Raw genomic sequence first — 22,704 nt, forward strand, 5'->3', positions numbered from 1 at the left:
TAGTTACTTATACGTTATATACGTTATTATATATATTNTAATATATACNTATACTATATATATATATATATATATATTATATATANATATATATATATTTATATTAGGACTTCCAAAATGCATTTTTGTTCAAAATTAATTTTTTTAATTAAAGATGGCATAATATTCAGTGTTGAGAGATTCATATTTTAAGCTACTCTACAATGTTCTGAAAGCATTTCTATACTACCAATTTGAAAAAAACTTAACATTCCAATTTGTGCATTATGTCCTTTAACTAGAGACAAATCAAATATATTTGTTTAACATTCTTAGCAACTGTTTAGCAATTTTATTAAACATTTTACATCTTATTGAGCATCTTATTAGCAAATTGCTTTCTTTCTCGTTTTCTGAAAATTATAAATTTTGGACAAAACGCATTTTAATAAATCTGCTCCTCGTATGTATGTGTATATATGCAATATCTAAACTTATATAATTTATAAAACCAATAGGATTATTTAATTTTTAATATTTAGTAGAATAATTAAAAAAAATGTGAAGATTTATTAATTTAGTATTAAAATGTTTAACAAAATCCGATTATTCCGATTACAAGAGCTATTATTTTCTTTTTCATGAATAAAGATAAGAATAGCTGGAAGATATGAATGGAAGTCCACCTCTTTTGTGCAAGGATTATCTGAGACTTTTTATTGAGCGTTGAAATTTAATTAAACCGCCAGGAGCAATTAAATAAACATATGGCTTAAATTTATCGTTAGAAATTAAACCGCGTGTTGTGCTACGTAGTGTGCGAGAATAGAAATGGAAAGGGCATTGTACTAGAAATTTTTGACGATTATCGCACGAGGAAGCTAAAAAGCTTGCTCACATTTAAAACTTCTCCAGGGAAACGACCGCAATTGCATCTACATGCATTAGAATGTTTAATTTTATAAGGTTGCTGGCTAATTTCGCCTCTGGGAATAAAACCTGGCAAAATCTCATTAAATAAATTAGAAGTCAAATTATCCTAAACGCGGAATAGCTTGCATTAAACATTTGTCGGAACAATTGATAAAGAATTCGCCAATTTTTATGCAAAGTGAAGAATAATAAGTGCGTGCGTGCGTGCGTGCGTGCGTGCGTGCGTGCGTGCGTGCGTGTGTGTGTGTGGGTGTGTGTGTGTGTGCGTATGTGTATATGTAAATAATTAAAAATAAATAATTCTCGAAAAGATATAACAACGTAATTTGTTTATTTTTAACATATTTTGATATTACAATAATAGTACCATAATGCGATTTAATATTATTTTTATTTTTTAGATTAATATTATATTTGTTATATAAAAAATAGGATTCTAAAATTTATTCGCTTGTTTCTTTTAGTGAGTAAAAAACATTGGTACTTCTGTTAACTCAATGATAATAAATTGGATGATTGATGAATTGGATACATAAATATTACATATATGTATACATTAATGTACATAAATATTATATATGTATATTTATTACTTATATTTATTAATATTATATTAAGATTTATTAGAGTTATACAAATTATTTAAATAAGGGTATGTAAATCTTATCTGCGCTTGTTTATTTTCGTATAAAATGCCACAAGCAAAATGCCAATTAATCCGACATTTTTCGAAGGATAAGTTTCATGATGCTAGCATCGCCGCCACTTAAGAGCTATTTCTTAAAGTTAGCTGACGCTAAAGTCGACGTATTATCATCGATTAATCAACGGCTCCGCGAAAACAAAGGGAAAGAAGGGCGCAGTCTACTTTTTCCTCGGCCCGCAAACTTTATTCATTCGAAGTTCACTCGCTTGTCGTGGAAGTTCAGCCGATTACTGAAACGCGGATACATCTCGCTTCTATGCAACGGGGCGCAAAAGTATATTAGCGAAGTTAAACTCGATCCCGACGACGGTGGGCCGGAAGCAAAAGAGCACAAGGAATGTTTAAGAAGTCCTTCCCTTTTAACATTCGTTCACGATGACGGCGTCATGCAAAATACTTCGAGGACTTCGTCGCTCGCAAGAATGAATAGAATTTACTTAATAGCCCCTACTCTATTTAATGTTAACTAATTAACTCTTTGTGCAGCGGCGACCTCATTTTAGGATCACATTTAAGATCACTTTTATTTTATAAATTGCTCGCTCAATTTTTCTGAAACTTGGCCTATGTAATTTGATAATGCTTTATTCGAATTTAAGATCAATAATAAAAAATCAAAATGGTAGATTTAATATGGTAGAATTTCCAAAAATTTGATTATCATAAAATTCGATTTTAAGAAGGTTTTTAATTATAAAATAATGTTAAATTTTCTTTACATTACTGAAATTCATCAATTTATGTAAATAATTAATACTGACTTTCAAACTCTGATTATAAACCTTGTGATATTAAATCCTTCTTCAAGGAGGTTGTCCAAGTTACACATTCAGACTCAGAGATATCAAGAATTTCCTAATCGAATTATCTCCTATAATCGAATTATCTCCTATAATCGTTTTACAATTATTATTTTTTTAGAATTTGAATTTTAGAATTCTGAAACCAGAATTGAATTCATCGACTTCAAAAACTTCTTTAGAAAATAAGTTCTACTATAAGTTGCTTTATTGAAAAGCTTCAGTCCTCAAAGGATTACGCGAGAGCTAATTTAATTCTTTTTAATCTATAATAGAGATTATTGACAATTTCGCAATTCTGCAATTTCGTACACTGATTGCTATGACGAGAGAAAAATGGATAATACAGAAAGATGGAAGGTTCCTATTTTACAGATTGCATTTATAGGATACACAACAGATGGATATGCCGCAACTTTTATAGGAGTTTTCGAGTAACGAATGACGCGTGCCTCTTTTCGTCGAAATTTTGCGAGCAACCGCGACTTAGTTTGCGCACGACGGTACAAGTTCAGAATACCGGCTATCTATAATATAATCCAATAAACGGCCGAGCTCGTAAATCTCACAAGAGTATCTCCATTCATTTATAGTTGGTTTCTCTGAAAAAGGAAATTAATGACAAAAAAGGAAGGAAAAGAAGGTAAGAAAGAAAGGAAGAAAGAGATGTTAAAGAGATATTAATATTAATGTAGTTTGTTACGAACGAGCGCGTCACGCGAGTGAAAAGTGAACCTCCTCGCGAAAGTGAACCTCCGGAAATGTTTCCTTGTCTACAGCATGTGTGCGAAACGCTCGCTCACGAAATGTGGGCGACTCAATTAAAGCGGCCAAGTTCTTCGAGAGTGCTGAGAGAATCACGAGGCCAAGAATTGCGTAGGCAGAAGGCGAGAAGTGTAGTTAGACATCCCTGCTTTACTTTCACAATTAACCCTCGGACGCGCAAAGCATTTCCCCGCAATGTTAAATGATACATCCGCCCTGACAGTCGGAATCATGAAATAGATTTAACTTACAATTGCTGGTTTTAACTTAACAAATACCGCATTATGAGCTTACATAACGAATTATTAGCTTTCACTAATCACTTTTAATCATTTTAATTTAATAATGACGAGAATTTCTATTAAACCATGATCGATTAATCAACGTGTGCGTGTTTAGTAATATTAATTTTACAATAGTAAATCTTACATAATTGATTAACTTTGATTAATCAGGTTTAACGATTTTATGGTAAAATAAACCCAACACAACCTCATCAGGTTGTGAAGTCATATAAATCACGAAATAATGATCGCTTCAACTAACATTACTCATTGGCTTCTATTTATTTGCATTATTACGCTTTGCATTAAGTTTCCTAATTACGTCCATGTAAGATAATAATAATGGTTTTATATAGTATGACAATGATACGCAATGTTTCAAACTTTGTCAAATCAAATAACAAATTATAACTGTTTATAGTATTGTAGATGTATATAATAGAACTAGTTTATTTTTTCAACTCGCCGATATTAAATGCAGTAAATGCAATCGTTGAATTTGTTTATGTAAATCAAAATGCTTGCGTAATTTCTCTCTCAATGGATATTATTAAATTTTATAATGTAACAGTAATAAAATTTTCCTCAAATGCAAATTGAGTAGAAATTAGATAAAACATCTTTTATACGGTAGATTAATTTAGAAGATTATTTGTATTCTGCATTATAATAAATAAATGCAATCTTGATCATAAATATGTATAAAGCATCTCAAAAAATTGACGTTTAGAATGTTTAGCGTAACGGTTTATATGATTTTTTTAAACACTTCTGACAGTTAAAAAAAAGTTGAAAGATGAATATTCATTTATTTTGTGCAGGCAATAATATGAAAAACATTTTTTAATTTTTTATAGTAAATGAAGTTATCTTAAATGTTTCAAATAACGTTGTGACAATTTTATTAAAAAATAATATTTATTTTAATATTTTGTTGGTTATCATGACTTCTTGCCAGTATTCTTTTGAATAAATAAATTGGAGATGCTTTATACTTACCATGACTGTATATATTCATCAATATATATTTATTACGAGTCTTATTTATCGATCATCGAAAGAGGACCGTCTTTCAGTATAAATGATAATCGACAAATGTCGTATCGCAGCACTCATATTTTGCGAGCAAATTGCTCATAAATCGCGTGTTATTATCAGAAGTTCCTACAATAGCTATCCACGTAATCTATCGGATAGGTTGGCAAATAGGTGCATCGGTTATGTGGAGCATAAGCTGCTATTCGTGCCCTCGAATCGACGGCAACCGGCAGCCGAAAGCTACGTAACGATTCATTACGGATGAAGTATATGAGCTAGCGGGTGCATACTCAGGGAAAATACTCAGCAAGTAGGTTAACCGGACGGCTGCAATTTTAGTTGGTGTATTATTAGAAAAGCCAGGACGCGCGCCTTTGTCTATAAATCTTAGGATAATTTCAATGGATACATATACAGTAGTATTCGCGGTGCGATCATTCACTGCGAAAGTCGTTTCTGGATTTTCATTAGCTATAAGAATTTGCCCCGACACGAAAGCAACCTTATCGCGTCATGATATCTGATCTGACTTCGAAAATCGTCAAATGTTGATAAATAAATATCTGTATAATAGTATAGTCATGTAGATATTTTTATGTATACTTCCATAATGTACAAATATTAATACTTTATATTAATATTTTATGATAAAGGACGTGAAATATTTAAAATTTAGAGCGACGTATTCTATTAAATCTAAAATGAAGTTTATCCTTACCGGAGCTATAATTGGCAATTATTCACGATAGAAACGCGATCTTATTAGTGTCATGGCGAAACAAGATGGCCGAGATTACCGGACCGGTTAGGATTTCCGTATCGCGCGCACAGTTGAGTGTCATCTCAGGACTTGAAATCGTGAGAAATTAGCTGGATCGGTTGTATGAGCACTTAGCACGATTGATTCCCTTGAATACGGCAATTTCTGTAAAGGCTTTACCCTTTCACAACCGCACCTTCATCCCTTCTATCCTTAATGCGATCACTCGAAGACAGTATACAGAAAGTTTATACACGAATATATATACGAGAATGTATGTATATGTTTGTACATACATGCGCATATACACGCTATATATGTATATCCATTTGTTGTCTGTCACATTTGAAATGTTCTTGAAATGAAATCAAAATGATAATTCGAATCGGTTTTACATCCAATTGGGCCGCGTGCTAATTGGACGTTATATGAAAAGAACTTAAAGAATCTAAACCGCTTTACGATTATTTTAAAATTTATTTATTTTAGCCATACATAATCACGAGTAAAAATTTTTTTAACTATTATAATAATTATCTTCTTTAATTAGATTTAATTAATTTTATCGTCACAAAAGAGGAAAAGAGAGATAGAAAGAGAGAAAAGAAACTGTGATTAGCTAACACAATGATAAACGTCATATAGTAACTTATTCTCTATTTTATATATTTAGATCATACATCATAACTATAATAATTAAATTCAGGTATAATAATTAATAATGAAGTTATAATTTAATCTCAAAAAATGAGCACCATTATATATAATTTATATTAGAAGCAACATTGTATTTCTTTTATTATCTGTACATTAACATGAAAAAAAAGATAATTATGTATAGTACATCATCATAATAATATCATAATATCATATATGATATTATGAAGATATTATGATGATGTACTACACACAATTATGAAGATATTAGAAGAACAATAACTAACTGAACTATATATTTTTCAATAATTTAAAGTTAATAACATGTGCAGCCAATTGTCAAAAGTATTTTTAACTAATTTAAATTGATCTAACATTTTGATCAATCAAACTTATGGTTATTACGGACAAATACGGTAAACTCATATGTTTGAATATTTTCCACGGACGTATGTATTGTTATTGGTTTTGTAATTGCTTTTAGCGCAAGTGGCATGGCGTGGCGGGCGGAGATTGGCGCAGGTTTCATCAGTACGTAACGCGAATCGAATAAACTATTGAATTCGAGCGTATTAATTAATTTTCATATTTGATACCGATGTGCCGATGCTATATGGCAATTGTCAGGAATTACATATTTTTCCGTCTCGCTAATCGGCGAATTGTAATTACATTTTCAGGAAAGCTGGATGGGCGACGGCCGACGCTTTTCATTTAGACATACCGTGTGTGTCGTGATAATCTATATTAAATACGCAAATTAATTGTTTCATCCGAATTTAATCATTTACTTAATTAATATCATGCAGCGGTTGAAGCGGTTTGAAATTTACAGATTGTGTAAAGCAATCCCGTGATACAATATCGTCGAGAACAACTGTTACACAAAATAAAAACAGGGACTCTATTCTGAAAATAAAGATATTAGACAATTTTTGAAATAATATTATCTTAAAACAATTTTTTTAATTTTGACCAAGAAAAACAATATCGCACACTTGCGATCTCTTTAGCGTCACCAATCGAAATAAAGGTCACTTTCTCGCTCACACATGTACACGCATTGTATATGCATTCGTGCACGTGCACACGCAGGCATACACGTCAAATTGGAGATACGTATTGCAAGGTGCGAGTGCAGCTTGTGGCAGTTCTATCCACAAATTGGCGACCGATCGAGCCACTAATTACTCGGGCCGGACGTGTTTTAAAAGCTGAACGGTTACGACCGATTTACGAGATCGCCCGAGGCAGAAAGAAAGGGGGGGGCGGAGGGGATTGCGGATGTACGGTCTCCTCTCGCAATCCGGTACGGATCACTGCCGAATGGTCCATTCATCTAATCGTCCATTCGTGCTTCAACATACTGGTCACGCATACGATTTGAACCGCGAATATATGGATGCGTTATATTCGATGCATGTGTGTGTTTAAGTTTTAAATGTAAAAGAAATCAGAGAGATAGAGAAAACTGATTATATCAAATTCTGTGGATCTTTGTAAGATATAATAATATTATTTAAAATATTTCTTAAAATTTATCACTTTTGTAGATTTTTGATTTTTGATTTTTGATTAATTTTTAATTTATTTTTTTTACACATGAACAATAAAAATCGTAAATTGTATTTTTTCCGTATTCAGTTTTTAAGAAATAAAAATTTATTTAAATATTTAGATTTAAAAAATTTATTTAGATAGATACTTATATACCAAATAGAATCTTTGAAAAATATAAAAAATAGAAAATTATTTATAAGAAAACATAAAGATCTTATTTACAATTAAAGTAATTATTTAGTAATTATTTATCAAAACCACTTATTAATTCCTTTGAACGTCTTGCAAGATTACTTCACAATATTTCTAGATAAAACAGGATATCGTAGATATTTCAAGTAGATAAGCCGATATTGTGATCAGAACTGAAACGAAGCAGTTTTAGATGGTGAAAGGAGTTCAGAAAGCAGCCATTGCCCCGTAGTAATTTAATTTTTACTTGCTAATATTCAACTCGTTCAAGAAGTTTTCGTCTGGAAAAATAATCACAATCGCGAAATGGTACGCAAAAGAAGTGACCTAATATTACACATGCTAATGAGAAGTTGTCCACGTGACATTCCTTCCGCTTCTGCCCTCCTCTCTCTCTCTCTCTCTCTCGCTCTCTCGCTCGCTCTCTCGCTCTTTCTCTCCATGCAACTGCAGCGAGCACTTCCGACTATGAGTCACAGTCGGATGCGTGCGAAATTACATCGCCATGCCGCGCGCTAAATTGTCCCATAATCTTGAAACTAACGTTTCAACGGTCAACAGCTTGCACCGCCAGCCAGCACTTAACGGCCGCGTTTAATAACTAACAGGACTCGTCGAGTCACTCCACGAAAGTTTGTCTCTACGCTTTGTCGCCGTTGCTCCTGTTGAGGTATGTGCGAGATCTGCGTATTATTAGCAACACGTGGATAGTGTAACATTTTAAGATTATAATTAGTAACAAATTCGGATTCTTTGAATAAGTAATTAAAGTATTGAAGAAAATGTTCGAGTATTGAAGAAAATGTAAAGTATTTCATAAATGTTTGATAAAATATTTCATGAATATTTTTCTATTTTAATAGAATATTTTATTTTTAAATATATAAATTCAGAATACACTGCTATTCGTTACTGCTATTCATTTCTGAAACAAAGTTTTATGAAGCTTGACGAAATAATAAAGTATCATTATTATGATACTTTTGTCACTATTGCTTAAATTACAACTTCCAGTAACAGCTTATGAAAAACGGTTAAAATCTATCGTTCTATCGATCATACGCGTGCGACGGTGCCGTGGTGTCAAATTGAAACATTTCGCTTTCACATTCGTCGTTGCGATTAATTTTTCTCGCCAGCGCGGCGCGGGCGCATAAATCGAATCACGACTTCTATGAATAACAGGGACAGGCGATGCGCGCGCTTTTGTCTCGCAAGATCAACGACGTTATATCCGCGCGACCGCAACAAATTATCGCGGAAAACCAGCTCGCGTGTCGCGAACGATAAATCGAAGGGGGACGTCGCGCCGCGACGCGTCGTGTCGCGTCGCATCGCGTCGCTTCGCGTCGTGCGCCATCGATCTTCGTCAGAACGATGCGATGCGCGACGTGGCGCCTTGCAGCGTGTGATGCAACGAGAGGAAGGCGGGCCGTGCCAGAAGTCGACCAGGTTAACCAGAAAATTGCAAGGCACACACAAAACTCGGCTGCACAATGGAATCTTAATTCTGCGAGAGCAGTGGAGTTGAATTCACTCCGAAATCCAGTTCGTCCAACCGCCCCGCGCGCTCCCGTCATTTCCCTTCCTCTTTCTCTCCCTCGTCGCGTCTTATTCTCTCTCTTTCGTAATTAGGAAGCAAACAGAGCGGCGGTCTTGCCAAGTTGGCGGAGTCGGAGATGAAACAGCAGTTTCCGTCCGCCCATCCTTCTTCCGCCTGCGCCGTAGACCGGTAGACCCCACGGGAGTCTACAATCTCTCTTACCTTACCTCCTTTGCCCGTTCTCTACCTCAGCTAGACCCAACATAGTCCTCTCCACCCTAAATCCGCCATCACATTTTCCGGTGTGTCGACGGGCCACCTGACTCTCTTCTTCAAGTCGGTACGATTATGTGGAAAGAGCGGGCCGTAAAAGGCGGACAGTATAATTCACTGCCAAACGCAGGCCACCGCAAGCGCGCGTTATTTCGCCTTCTTTTCCTGTCTTCCGTTCTTTTTACGACGCGCCGCAATATCCCTTCGAGATAGAGAAAGAAAAAGAGAGAAAGGGAAAGAGAACAAATTCGATGTGAAAGATTGAGATCTGTTTTATAGCTGCCGTTTCGCGAGGAGGTGTACGATCTTCGAACTTTTTATGTCATAATTATCTCACGCGTGGCGATTGCTGCTACGTCCAAAAAAACTAGATATTTTATGGTAATATTGCTTGATGGCTCAAATTGATTGCGAATTTTATATTCTATTTTATGTACATAGCGATAAAAAATATTACAAGTTCTGATAGGTATAATCTCAGAACATATTCCTTGTTTTTAATAGTAAGATGAAATTTCACTCTAACTTCATATTACTTTAATTTCGTTTTCTCATACAATTTTTTTCTCAGCAGTTTTCTAACATTTTTATGACTTCATGTTTTACGATGTACATATATCTTATCTGTTAACTGGTGGTGGCTGAGTCAAAATTCGATGAGTATTCATTAATTTTCGAAGATTACTCGTACATCCTTTTTTATCGCAAAACATCTGAAATTCGAGCTGCCTTTTTATTACCATTTTATATATACAGCCTTGACCAAAAGTATAAAGCACTCCTATAAATTGATGCAAACGTTTCATATCTGATGAAAAATAAATTAAGGAACAGTTTTATTGAAAAATAATATGTTTATAATAAATTTAATGTTTTGTTAGTTTTTCTTTGGATTTTATTACTTCCTTTTTCAAAAAAATGTAATAAACTGCGAGTATTTAATACTTATGGACAAGACTGTATATTTATACGTGAAATGATTTTTTGATTATCCAGTAAAGTACGGATCAAAAACTAACTAGTCCTCTGAAGCGTCTATTCGAAGATTAATTGTGGAGACAATATAAAGACGATATAAAATTTGTTGTGATGTTACTATGCTTTGAAAAAAAAAAGATAATGCATTAGAAAAAAAATTTGGAATTCTGATTGAAAAATCAGAATTTTTTCTGATTGCATCTATGATATTCTATCATAGTTAAAATTATCAAAATTCTGATTGATATAATTAGAGTTTTTTAGTACCTTCATTTTCAACTAGAAAGTTTTTCTCAACGTGATATCTAGCAATAATTCGCATTGATTAAAATGTATAGCTATTGAAGTGTAATCTACGTAGTAACACAAGGCATTAAGGGAATCTCAAAGACAATTAGTCATAAATTATAAATAGCACTTACACACAAATTTATGTTCATCATATCATTAAATATATCTCACTCATGCATGCCACACACACCCACACACACACGCGCGCGCGCGCATGCACACAACTTTTATAACATTTACATTTTAATTAGACGTTTAAGTTCAATTTTAAAAATTCCACTCTATCTTTTCTATGTAAATTATTAGTCTCTGAATTACTATTTCGTAAGTACAGATTGCATAATTTTTATATGAAGTAAATGTTGTCACGATAGCTCTGCAGCGTAATATTGGGCTAAGAAATGATAAAAATTTCAATTTCGAAATTTTTTTCTCAGCATAAACTCTATCTCATAGACTCCACATATTAATGCGATATATTTTATCAGTTATCCCTCTTAAAGGATCCTAAAGTCGTCTGTATTACCGACTAAACCATACAATTTTTGTATATTTTATAACACTTTTTTTCTTTCTTACTAATTTGAAAATTTTTTTCCAGGATTAAAGCATACGCATTAATACGTCAATGAGATGGAATGCTATGCTCTATGTTGAGAACAACAAAAAATTTCGAAATCGAGATCTTTACCATTTCTTAGTCCAAGATGGCGCTCCGGAGCTGTCATCGTGACAATATTTGCTTCAGATAAAAACTGTACAATCTGTACTTACGAAATAGTAGTCCACAAAATTAATAGTTTGGATGAAAAAATAGAATAGAATTCTTAAAATTGGACTTATATGTCTAATTAAAGCGTAATTGTTATACGAAAATTTATGTGTGGCGTGCGTAAGCGAAATATTGATGTAATGATGTGTCAACGACACATAAATCGTCTGTGTGCAAAGCACAAGTGCTAATTTCAATATCACTAATCGTTTTTATGTTCCCTTTAAGCCAACACGACATGCATGACATGCTCGAGAGTGTGCACGCATGCGCCTAGTTTCACGCGAATTTCGTCGCGTACACATTCATCCCGATTCGGAGATATACAGGAAGCTCAGCCGGCACTCTAATTCCATAGAGTATCTCTAGGGAGCGGCGCGGCTGCGATGAAAATGGATTACCCAACACCGCCGCCGATCCACAGCTGTCTTATTCCTTATTCAAAATAATACGAAGCACACAGGTATCAAGAGACATGGCAGTGTTTCGGCGCTAAGATAAGCGCATATCTCTCATAGCACGAGACTAGCCGTGTTCCTTTACACGAGCTGGCGAGTTGTGAGGAATCAAGATTATCAAATCTCAATAACTGAACTGATTAAATTCTACGTATGCTCAATCGATAACTTCTATTCGGATTATATAATAAAAGTGCTTTTATTTTTTTCTCTATGTGTCCTACATGCGGAGATATTGCGAAAAACAAAGTTCGGATCTGTCACTTTTTAAGTTACGTCGTTGTGATTATCATGTTCGTCATTGCCCAGCTAGAATTGGAGGGATAGGTCACTTATCTAAACGATTTCGATCGCTAAGACATTTAATGAACGAGTTGAAAATAAGTTAACCAAGCTCACATAAGATAAACAGTGCATATATAAAATAAACGAACGAATGGAATCATTTTTACCTCAACCTTAGGAGGATTAAATAAGCACGAAAGATCCAGCTAAGATCGTTAAAGGTATTAAATAATATAATATTGTTGAAAATGACGGGTTGTATTTTGGAAGCAAGAACAAGAGCGAGGAAAAATATGAAGCGCTTTTCACTAAATCCAATAATTACTTAATTTTGCCATAAACGTATGTATATTTATGTTTTTACATTATTAATGTTAATTATAATTTTATTGGAAGAGAAAATGTCTTTGAATGAATTGTGATATAATTTCTTTTAAGAAGAATTAAAAAAAAATTTGGATTGAAATAGAAAGATCCTTCAATAAAATTTAAAGATATATATTGAGGTTTCATTGTATAAAAATAAAAGATCATATCGGTTATTTATTATGTAGAATTTAACTTGGCCCAGTTATTGATACCAAATTTTTTATACAAATAATACGTATTATTAGAGTTAAGTGAACAATAAAGATAGTACCGCTTGAGTTTTACTGTTTAATTTGATAGAATTCAACTTGGTCAGTTAAGACAGTAGCATTTGGAGCTTAATTTTTTAATTTAGTACAATAGTTTTTTTCGATGAGTATAATTTTGGACAGAAAATTAAAGCTGTCATTACTTGGAATACGAAGACCTTCAATAAGAATATTTTTGAAAAGAATTGAAAATACTATTACTTGGAATAATAAAAAATAAATAAGAAGACACATAATGCATCACTTTTCATTATATTATTATACAATCATATTATTAAACAATAGTTTTTTTCAAGGAATACACAAAAAAGTCTCAACCGGGAGATCATCATTCCGACGCGCTTGAACTTTTGGCCACGATAATTGGCATAGTGTTTGTTAATTAAAACTGTAAAAGCGCTGCCTAAATAGTGTAATAATTTTCATCCACTACGCGTTACAGACAATCGTTAAAATCGATAAGATCGTATTCGTGAAGAGATCGAAATTCATCAACAAGGAAGAAGTAAGAACGCGCGAGCGTGCTCGCGGGAGATAAATGGTAACAGGTGATATCCAAGCGTACCGAGTGTAATAAGTTTTCACGTAGACTAAATGCGAATCTATAGTTACGGTCCGGCTTTTACGGCCCACTATTTTTCATTGCCACTTTTCCTCTCGTTTGCCGAAGTCTCAAAGTACAATACGATGAAGATTATTGTTTCCTTTCTTGTTCTCATTAAATTACGCGTTTCTTTTTGCACTATATTTGTCTCTGTTTTTTATTTCTATAAGAAAATTGTAGAACAGTCGATAAGAAAAGTTTCATTATAATAAAATTATTTCGGATACTTTTAAATTAATATAAAATTTGATTTTTCGGATTGAAACAATTTTCATCATTTACTTTCATAAGAAGATTGACAAATAAATGTGTAAATTTGGAAGTAAAATGTCTGTAAAAAAACTAAAAAAACTAGCTGCACCTTCTTTTAAAATAAAAGTTTTCCTATACATAATCTTCCTTATCGTCTTTGCTTGCGAGAGATTATGGCAATTTTACTTGAGAGACAAAGCGCTTATTCCAATCCCAACGCCTAGAAAAGTTAGTCCCCACGAAAGGACTTTTTTAATTAAAGTTAGAAATAAAGGTGTCGAGAAAACGAAATGCCACATCTAAAGCTTCCGCCAAGACGGGACTTGGTCCATAATCTTTTTGGCTTATGAAACTATTCTCCAAAATCCACTCAAACGCCAGTCATCCGACTTTTCATTATTCGTTCTTGTATATGTCTAACATTTTTGGCATGTTAATTTATTATCTTAGATTGCATAATAATGATTTTAAGGGTGTAAATACAATAGAAAAAATAAGAAATAACGATTTCAGTTTATCACAAACTATGTATTTCGATGTATCCGATTTCTGATAAGTAATTCCTTATTCTTTCTATTGTCTTAAAACTTTACTTAAAGTAGTTTAATAATTTTAGAGTTTAAAAGTTACAGACATATTTGAAAATTTTACACATTTCTGTTTTTAATTATATATTTTTTTAAATACAATATATAAAAAGAAATACTTATACAATACTTAAATGTAAATACGAATGCTTAAATTATATAACAATTTTTATTTGCATATAATATTAATTGTATATAATAATTCTCTCTCTCTCTCTCTCTCTCTTTCGTATTCGAATATAATTTAAATTTGCATTTAGACGTATCGCTTTCTAGTTTTACAAATGATACAACTAAAAATGTAATTTTCCAGATACTATTACTACGAGTTATTGTTATACTACGAATATAAGTATTACGAATATAAGAATTAAGTATTATCCTTTTTCATCAAAATAATCTGGCTTAATTTCATAAAAAATATTGACACTATCATTACGACTCAAAAGGTGGGCTTTTCAGAATTATGAAACAAATTAACAAAAATGATCAAACATTTGATCATTTACGAATACATGTTTTTTGATGATTATTTAATTAGCCAATAATTTTCTATCAAATTGAAAAACAATTTTTCTCTTTTCTGAAAAATTTAATTTTTTAAGATAATATTTTTTGAGCCAAGGTAATATTTTTCGCAATAAGATTATTTATATAATATTTTAATATGTTATTCAGCATTATATAAGATTTTTTTAAGAGATCTTATAATATTTGTGTCTAATACCTATTAGTATTAAATTATTGAATTGCTAATCAATTTAAGGGGATGCTGGACTGACGTGGCCGAACTTGATTGATGTCGATAGTACAGAAAATTTTACTTCCAAATAAAATAAGTCGATAATAGTGACATTCTTTAATTTATTCTTTTTTTTCTTTTATCTAACATACTGCAACGCCATCTCTTGCAAGCTCGAGCATCTACTGCTAAACATAATTACTGCTTTATTTACCATTCTGAGTTTCGCTCAGCATTTATATACATTTTATTTGCAGATCGATATAAATTTTTTTTTTTTTTTTTTTTTTTAACTTTTTAATCTGTTCTGTAAACTCACTACTGTTTGTGCACGTAATAATAATAATAATAATACCCCGGGTGCTGCACTGTCGTTTTGTCCATATGAGTTATATAAAACTTTTGTATTAAGGAAACATTTATGTCAGGTGACAGCTCTACGAGTTGAAAAAAATGTAAGTTTTTATCTTTTTTATGAATTTAATTTAAAATCCACTGCAGCACCTCTCAATTTTGCTTCTACTTTAATTCTGTAAAAGGATTTTTTATTTCATTCAGTAAATTTGGAAATTTTTATCCATCTGCAATGTCTCGACAATTTGGTCACTCCAGCATTCCCTTAATAATTTGTAATATTATTACTATAGTTCAGTTAGGTTTCAAGACTGAAAAATCAATTCGGCGCACAAACTATATGTAGTATAATGATGATTATATGTAATATAATTCACATCAAATTATTTAAACACAGATTCAGCTTGACGAGCTTGACCATTTAAAGGCCGTGTTATTTATTCCCTATTTGTGTAATTATAATGTAAGATCCTAAGAAATTTTTTAATATTGTTAATTTTTTAAATTGTGTCACTCTTGAAATAAAAGATGTATATACAAAAATATACAAGAATGTACAAGTTTAAAAAGTAAGAAAATGTATTCTGTAACATGTAACATTAATCTTGGATTTAATCTACGCCCGTAGACTAAATCCAAGGTTAAATCCTCCGAATATCGACGATCTCTCTTTACCGCATGCTCACAATCCTTATTATTTGTCTTTGCAGAGGCTTATGTGAATCTGGGAGCCGCGTTGATTTCGGTCGGACGGGGCACTGATGCAGCTGCGGTTTTGCGCGCCGGTGCATCCTTGGATGGCTCCGGTTTGAAGGACAAAAGGGCTCACGAGGCGGCCAGGGTGCAGGCCCTCCTTCAATTAGGTGCGCTGTATGCCGATCAGGGTAGATTACAAAGAGCTCTGTCGGCATATAGGGAAGCCCTGCGTGCCCTACCGGATCACTATCCACCTCAGGTTAGTAGCGCGCGTCGCTTCCTCTTCATTACATTGCTAAAGCGGAATAACTTGATGCGCGCGAGGGAACTATGAATACTTGAAGCGCGGTAAGAGCCTTCGAGGTCGCGTCTCCGTTTGGCTTCAAAATTTATATAGGTTCTCTCTCTCTTCATTTCCTTTTGAATAGAGTTTGTCCTCTCTTTCACCCACTCACTATCTTTCGAAAATTAGGACTTATAAAACTCATATTGTGATTATCGATTTATATCCATATTAATACAACTTGCGTATTGATAATATTTAGTTGCACCTTTATGCAATCCAGATATGTTTAATGTCAATAAATGGAATTGAATTTAAACAACAATTACTTCATTCGATGTTAACCGAAACTGACTGAAGAATGAGGTTTACAAATTTATATCATCTTTTGACAAGAAATATCGTTGTGAGGGTTGTCCCCTTTGCAAACACGATAGCTAACGGTGAAAACGATTATCACGATCGTTCTAACTCTCTCGTCGATTGCAATCGGTCATTTAACAAACCAGGAACGCGGTAAACCACTTCGAACGATACACCGAAAGCAGTCTAGAGAAGAAAGTAATCAACTCGAAACAGATTTCTGATGTATTCGTCGACCCTTCGATTGCTAATTGCTTTCCAAGATTATTACTACCTTCGATTCGCCCGAAGCAATTCTGCGTTCTCTACTCAAACATCGGTTACTCCACGTAGAACGATACACTCTTTGACCTGCTCATTGATCATCGTGATAATCAACAAGAATAGAGAAAAACATTCATGATATAGAAATATTACAAAATATTCGGAAATTGTAGATATAATTCTACATTTAATTTTTTATGCGTATTAAAGGAATACTGGAACTGTCCAATTTGATCAATATCGACAATACAGACTTTTTAACTCCAAATTTAATTTTTTTACATTATTGTTCTGCCTCACTCAAATGTATACAACTGTCCTCATTTAACATATTGCAACACCATCTCTTGCAAGATTCGTTATCTACACTACTGCTAGGCACAAATACTGTTTTGTTTTACTCTTCACACCGATTTCATTCATAGCATACAAATGAAATTTCAGATTCTTCTTTCTTTTATATTAAAACTCCTAGCTTATTTCTATAAATATAATATTGTTCTTTCGTGTAATCTCTAGGACGATCTAAGTTTATTTCAAACATACAAAGTCTAAAATTCTTATATGCAGCACATGTTATCACGAGTCGACTACAGAATCCACACAGTAGAAACATTCCGAATATATCATACGGATATACCACAGACGTTGCAATACCTTTAAGTTATTCCTGTAATATATTGTAACTTGGACATTTTTACTATATGGGAAGCCGATGATGAAATTATAATTTTTTATATGAAATTGTCTGCGCACTATTTTTATCTGTAATCTAAGGATTTTTTAATTTGGATTCATTTAATTAATTAAGATTTTCAAAATCTGTTTTACTGATTGAACGCAATAATCTTTGTAGAAAAGAAGATATGGCATGTTATTTACTTTTACAGATTTGAAAATTCTTTTCCAGAATTAAAATATATGCATTAAGGTATACATGTCTGCAATTTAGAATTTATGTCGAGAACGGCAAAAACTTTTGAAATTGTAATCTTTTTTATTATTCATTAATCTAAAATGACGCCTATCAAATCGTTACAATATTTACTTGATACAAAAGCTTTGCGTTCTATATTTAGAAAATTGGAGATTACAAACTAGCCATCAACTGGTATAGATTGCTTGAAGAAACAATGTTCGTGGAATTAGACTTGCAAGAAGTCTAATTATCTATATCTAAAACGATATTGTTATATGAAAATTTATGTTCGTGCGTGCGACATTGATGTACTAGTATATAAAGATGTGTCACATTTTGTCGGTAAAACAGTCGGTAAACAGATTCTCTTGGAATTGGGACTCTTTACTTTAGGATCCCTTTAAAAGATTGGTGCATTTGAAAATTAATCATATTTCATCGGTAAAACAGAACAAACTCCAGCATCTCCTTAAAATAAAATAAAGAATCAATAGCAGTTTAATAATTTCAGTAAATTAAACGCTATATCAATACTAAATAGTAAGAATAAAAAGCGAGATATATATTTACATGTTATAGAACACATTAGATATAACTTTACATTTAATTTTTATGCATATTAAAATAAAACATTAATAGCAATTTAGCAATTTCAGAAATTTAACAGTGTATGATAGTGAAGATTATTTAAAACAATACGAGTGGAAAAAGAGACGAGCGAAAGGCAGAATGGAAGGTTCGAGATGATAAAAATATCGATATTTCCGAATCACCGAATATGTGAGTGATATTGTATTCTCGGTAACTGTACTCAGAGTAACCAGAGCCGCTTTTCTGATTCCTCCTCTTTCCCCTTGAAAAATCAGGAAAATGTCCTTCGTGGTCCACTTATCCTCCCTCCTCTTTTTTTTCACTTTCTTTTTTTTCTCCTCCATCTCCAAAGCAAGTCCCGACCACCCGCGTTGCAACGACGTACAGAGCGAACTTTCCGTGAGTTTCTCTCATAGGGTGGCTTTACTGCCGTCGTCTGACTTTCCTTTCGCCTCTTTTTCCCTTTCTCTCTCCCGCACGTGCACGCTCTCGCGCCCGGTTACCGGTCTTTTTCCTTCTTTTCCGTTTTCACAATCCACGTCCAACTTTTTGGACGTGGCGCAGGCGAAGCGACAACATTGGATCGCGCAACGACCGGCTCGATTCCTCTCACATCGCACCCGGCATCGACGCGACGCGACGCGACGCGACGCGACGCGACGCCGAAGCGAGAAGTTTGCATTTTTACGAGACGCTCCGTATTCTCCGGTGTTCCGTTGAAACCGAGTGAGCGACCAACCAACCAAACAACCAACCAACCAACCAACCAACCAACCAACCAACCAACTAACCAACCAACCAACCAACCAACCAACCAACTAACCTTCCTTTTCCATTCTCCCTTCGCTTATACATGTTACATAGCAAGCGTTTTGTTCAGAGCATCGCCGTGGAATTCCTGTGCGACAATTTATTCGGAAAGTATTTTTCGCCTTTCCACTCACTCGCGTCGTCGCGTCGTAGATATATACACATGTGCTCGTGTGTACGTATGTATGTACATGCGGGGGGCGCATATGCACCAAGAAACTGCAAGACCTCGGACATACAGAAATTTCACGGATATTTCCGCGGATATACGTTGACTATCCTGCACGCCATGAACTTGATCGTTACGTGTCGAGATAAAATTGTCTGAGTCCTCGTCTCCTTGCCCGAGAGAACCGTAAGCATAACTTTATGTTCAGCATTAACTAATACGAATAACGCGGCAGATTTCTACGATCATGAGAGATATATTATTATACTAAAATCTATGACCATGCATACCTATTCGAAAAACTAATAAATATAATAAATATAATAAATCTATAAATATAATAAATCTAATAAATCAATAATCCGTAAAAGAAATATTTTTTTTACTATACTATATGTATAGAATGCATTTGTTTCTTTTGTTTCGGGCGAAAAATATTTTGTCCCGGGTCTGTAAGCGAGCGATATACTGAGAATTTAATGTTAATAAGCATATTAGAACTTTATTCTCATGTGTTTTTCTGCATTTTCAAAATTAAATTTATTGAAATGTATAACCGAGCGATTGTACTGCTATTAAAAGAGCGCAAAATAATAACCGATCTCGGCGTTACTAACTGAATTGACATGAAAGCAATGTTTGTCGACCGTGAGTGACGTAACAGTTGCAACATCTAAGTATGTATAATTCTATGTATGTCAAACGCAAAATGTACCCATAGTCATCCAGGCATGAACGCAATTGAACGAATTGCGCGCGTACACGCCTGCGAAAATTTAGAAGGAACGTAGGAAGGAGGTAACCGCGCAATTAAAACGCGTATTTAACTTGAATGAAGCATTTCAGCGTGCAACGTCGCGTCGTTGAATAATGCGCCTTAGAAAGCGTCCGCGAAACAAGAAACGGTACCGAGCTATCGTTAGAGAAATAGTTTCATCCGCCCGCGCGAAATTAGAATCGTTCATCTTAATATTTCGCTTTATTCGCTCGACATAATTTCCCATTCGAGTCTCATGATTGGCAATCGTGATAAAATAGGAACGAGAAAGATCGCTTCGGTATTGGCATGTTTCCACGCCAAACTTTTCCTCGCCATGCAGTTATTCGCGTCCCGCCGTCGTGTCCCGCGTCCACCTAATTGATTAAACCCACTCCTTTCACCCCCCCCCCCCCCCCCCCTCCTCCTCTCTGTTACACCGGACAGCAGAGAATCCGAAATATCTGATATTACACAAATTAAAATTCCTCTCTTTGAAACTTTTTACATTCCATCTCCGGCGACGGCAAGGTTTCATTCGATTGTCAGACATAAGGACCTTTCCTCCAACGGTGCTCTCTCACTTTTGAATTGACTATTTCCAGAATTCAAGTTAAAGTGAGAAAGCTAAAACAGAAATTGTTATAAAAATATACCGCAAGCCGTTTATCTTGTGAAAGTTTCGAGTCCATTACCACTGCGTTTCGCGTATATGAGTATGTAATGGGATGTTTCGTAAGTTTCACCTAGTAATTCTAAAGTCGTATTTTCCCAAAAGTTCTGGGAACATAATCCAGTTCCGTTCGAGATGAGAAAATTTTATTTCAGGCATGAATAATGAGTATTATCGAATCAAGGATAAATTTAATCAGTAATACGGATTAATTTATATCAGTAATATGGAAATTTCAAAAGATTTGCTCTTGTCATAAATACATTCAATTATTAACAGTGATTATTTTGGAAAATTTTCTCTTATATTTCTTTCTTTCTCTCTTAGAAAGAAAAATTTGCTTAAACAATTATAATCGCATTTTAATAATCTTACATGATTATACTATTCTTAATTTATTACCAAAAATAAAAATAATAAACATTCATAATATTCAGTCCTTAAAATAACTTGTTATCAGGTTCTTCTTTAAGGTATTGACAAATTTTTTGTTTTATTTTTAATATATTTATAAATCAACTATTAAACTTTCAAGATATTATTTTTACAACTAATTCAATTTCAAACAAAATAATTTTGATTGGCCTTTTCTTTACCTGGCATATTTCACGACTTTATTGATGAAAAAGTTATAAGAAAAGTTATTAAGAAAAGACCTTTTGTGATATCAAATTCGGAATTGCATTACTTTCGAAATAGGTTCCTCCGATACATACAACATTTCACATTTAATTTAGGACACCTCTCAAGACTCGACAGCGAGAGAGTGTATCTTAAAAATTCGCAAGTCAGGTCTTTCATCAATAAAAATATATAGCCAATACGATAATAGCTATCAAACCGCATTTCGACTTTCCCAAATCCGGACATCGCTGGTACCGTTGTCGTCCCTCGGGAAAATGGCCGGCGAATCGTATAACTTTAAATTGGTCGTCCGAGTGATACTGGGTGGCTCACGTGGCGCGGCATCGACTGAAAGAAGGGCTTCCATCGAAACGAAACGATCCCGTCGTTTTTCTATCAGAGTTATTGCTTCTCCACGATTTTCGGAAAGTTCGTCGATATCGCGCTCGCACGCGTTCTTGTTCGCTCGCACAAGTTATAATATCTCAGATCTGTAGTTCGAATTTCCAGCGTCATAGAGCTGGTGATAGGACCTTGGTAGAACTTTCCTTCGAAACCTTTACCCGAGAGATGCCTTCAGAAATTAAATAGCAAAATTTCCAAGGCATCTTCTGATTACAAGAGACGATAGAATATTTCGTTACATTATTTATAACAAAGTGCTACAATGTTTAATCATCATCGTTTTTTTAAATTTATGAATTTTTATATAGAACATAAATTTTACACTTAATAAACACGTTACGATAATTTCTACTTTATTATGTATTAACGTGTGGAGATTATATATTTATTTTATTATAATAGATTCTATTATAAAGCAAGCTCTCTTTTTTTCTCTGCAAAATTAAATACTTACAGATTTTATGCAGTAAAAGGAGGAGAGATTATCCTGCTTATATACATTTATAATCGAGATGCATTATTCTCACAAAGTATTAAAGAATAATTATTCTCAAAGCGCTTTACTTTTGATCTGAGAAATAAACGAAATTTTATCTCAGACGATGATGATAAAAACACGAGCGGTCGGTCTAGATTACTCTCTTTTAGTCTCGTTGCAAATGGTGGTCTTGACGTAGCATAATTCATTACTATAATTTT

The 22,704-nt window shown here is 33.6% G+C and overlaps 1 protein-coding gene across 1 annotated transcript in view; it reads left to right on the top strand.

Annotated features, from left to right (window-relative positions):
* Nucleotides 1–22,704, top strand: part of LOC105621586 (transmembrane and TPR repeat-containing protein CG4341) — a 211,074-nt gene that overhangs the window by 162,843 nt on the left and 25,527 nt on the right. Inside the window, exon 7 of the mRNA XM_012203055.1 lies at nucleotides 16,162–16,406. Coding sequence (XP_012058445.1) covers nucleotides 16,162–16,406 — 245 coding nt within the window. The remainder of the gene's footprint in view (nucleotides 1–16,161; nucleotides 16,407–22,704) is intronic.

This window comes from Atta cephalotes (assembly GCF_000143395.1).
Source record: "Atta cephalotes unplaced genomic scaffold scaffold00034, whole genome shotgun sequence".
Classification (NCBI taxonomy): domain Eukaryota; kingdom Metazoa; phylum Arthropoda; class Insecta; order Hymenoptera; family Formicidae; genus Atta; species Atta cephalotes.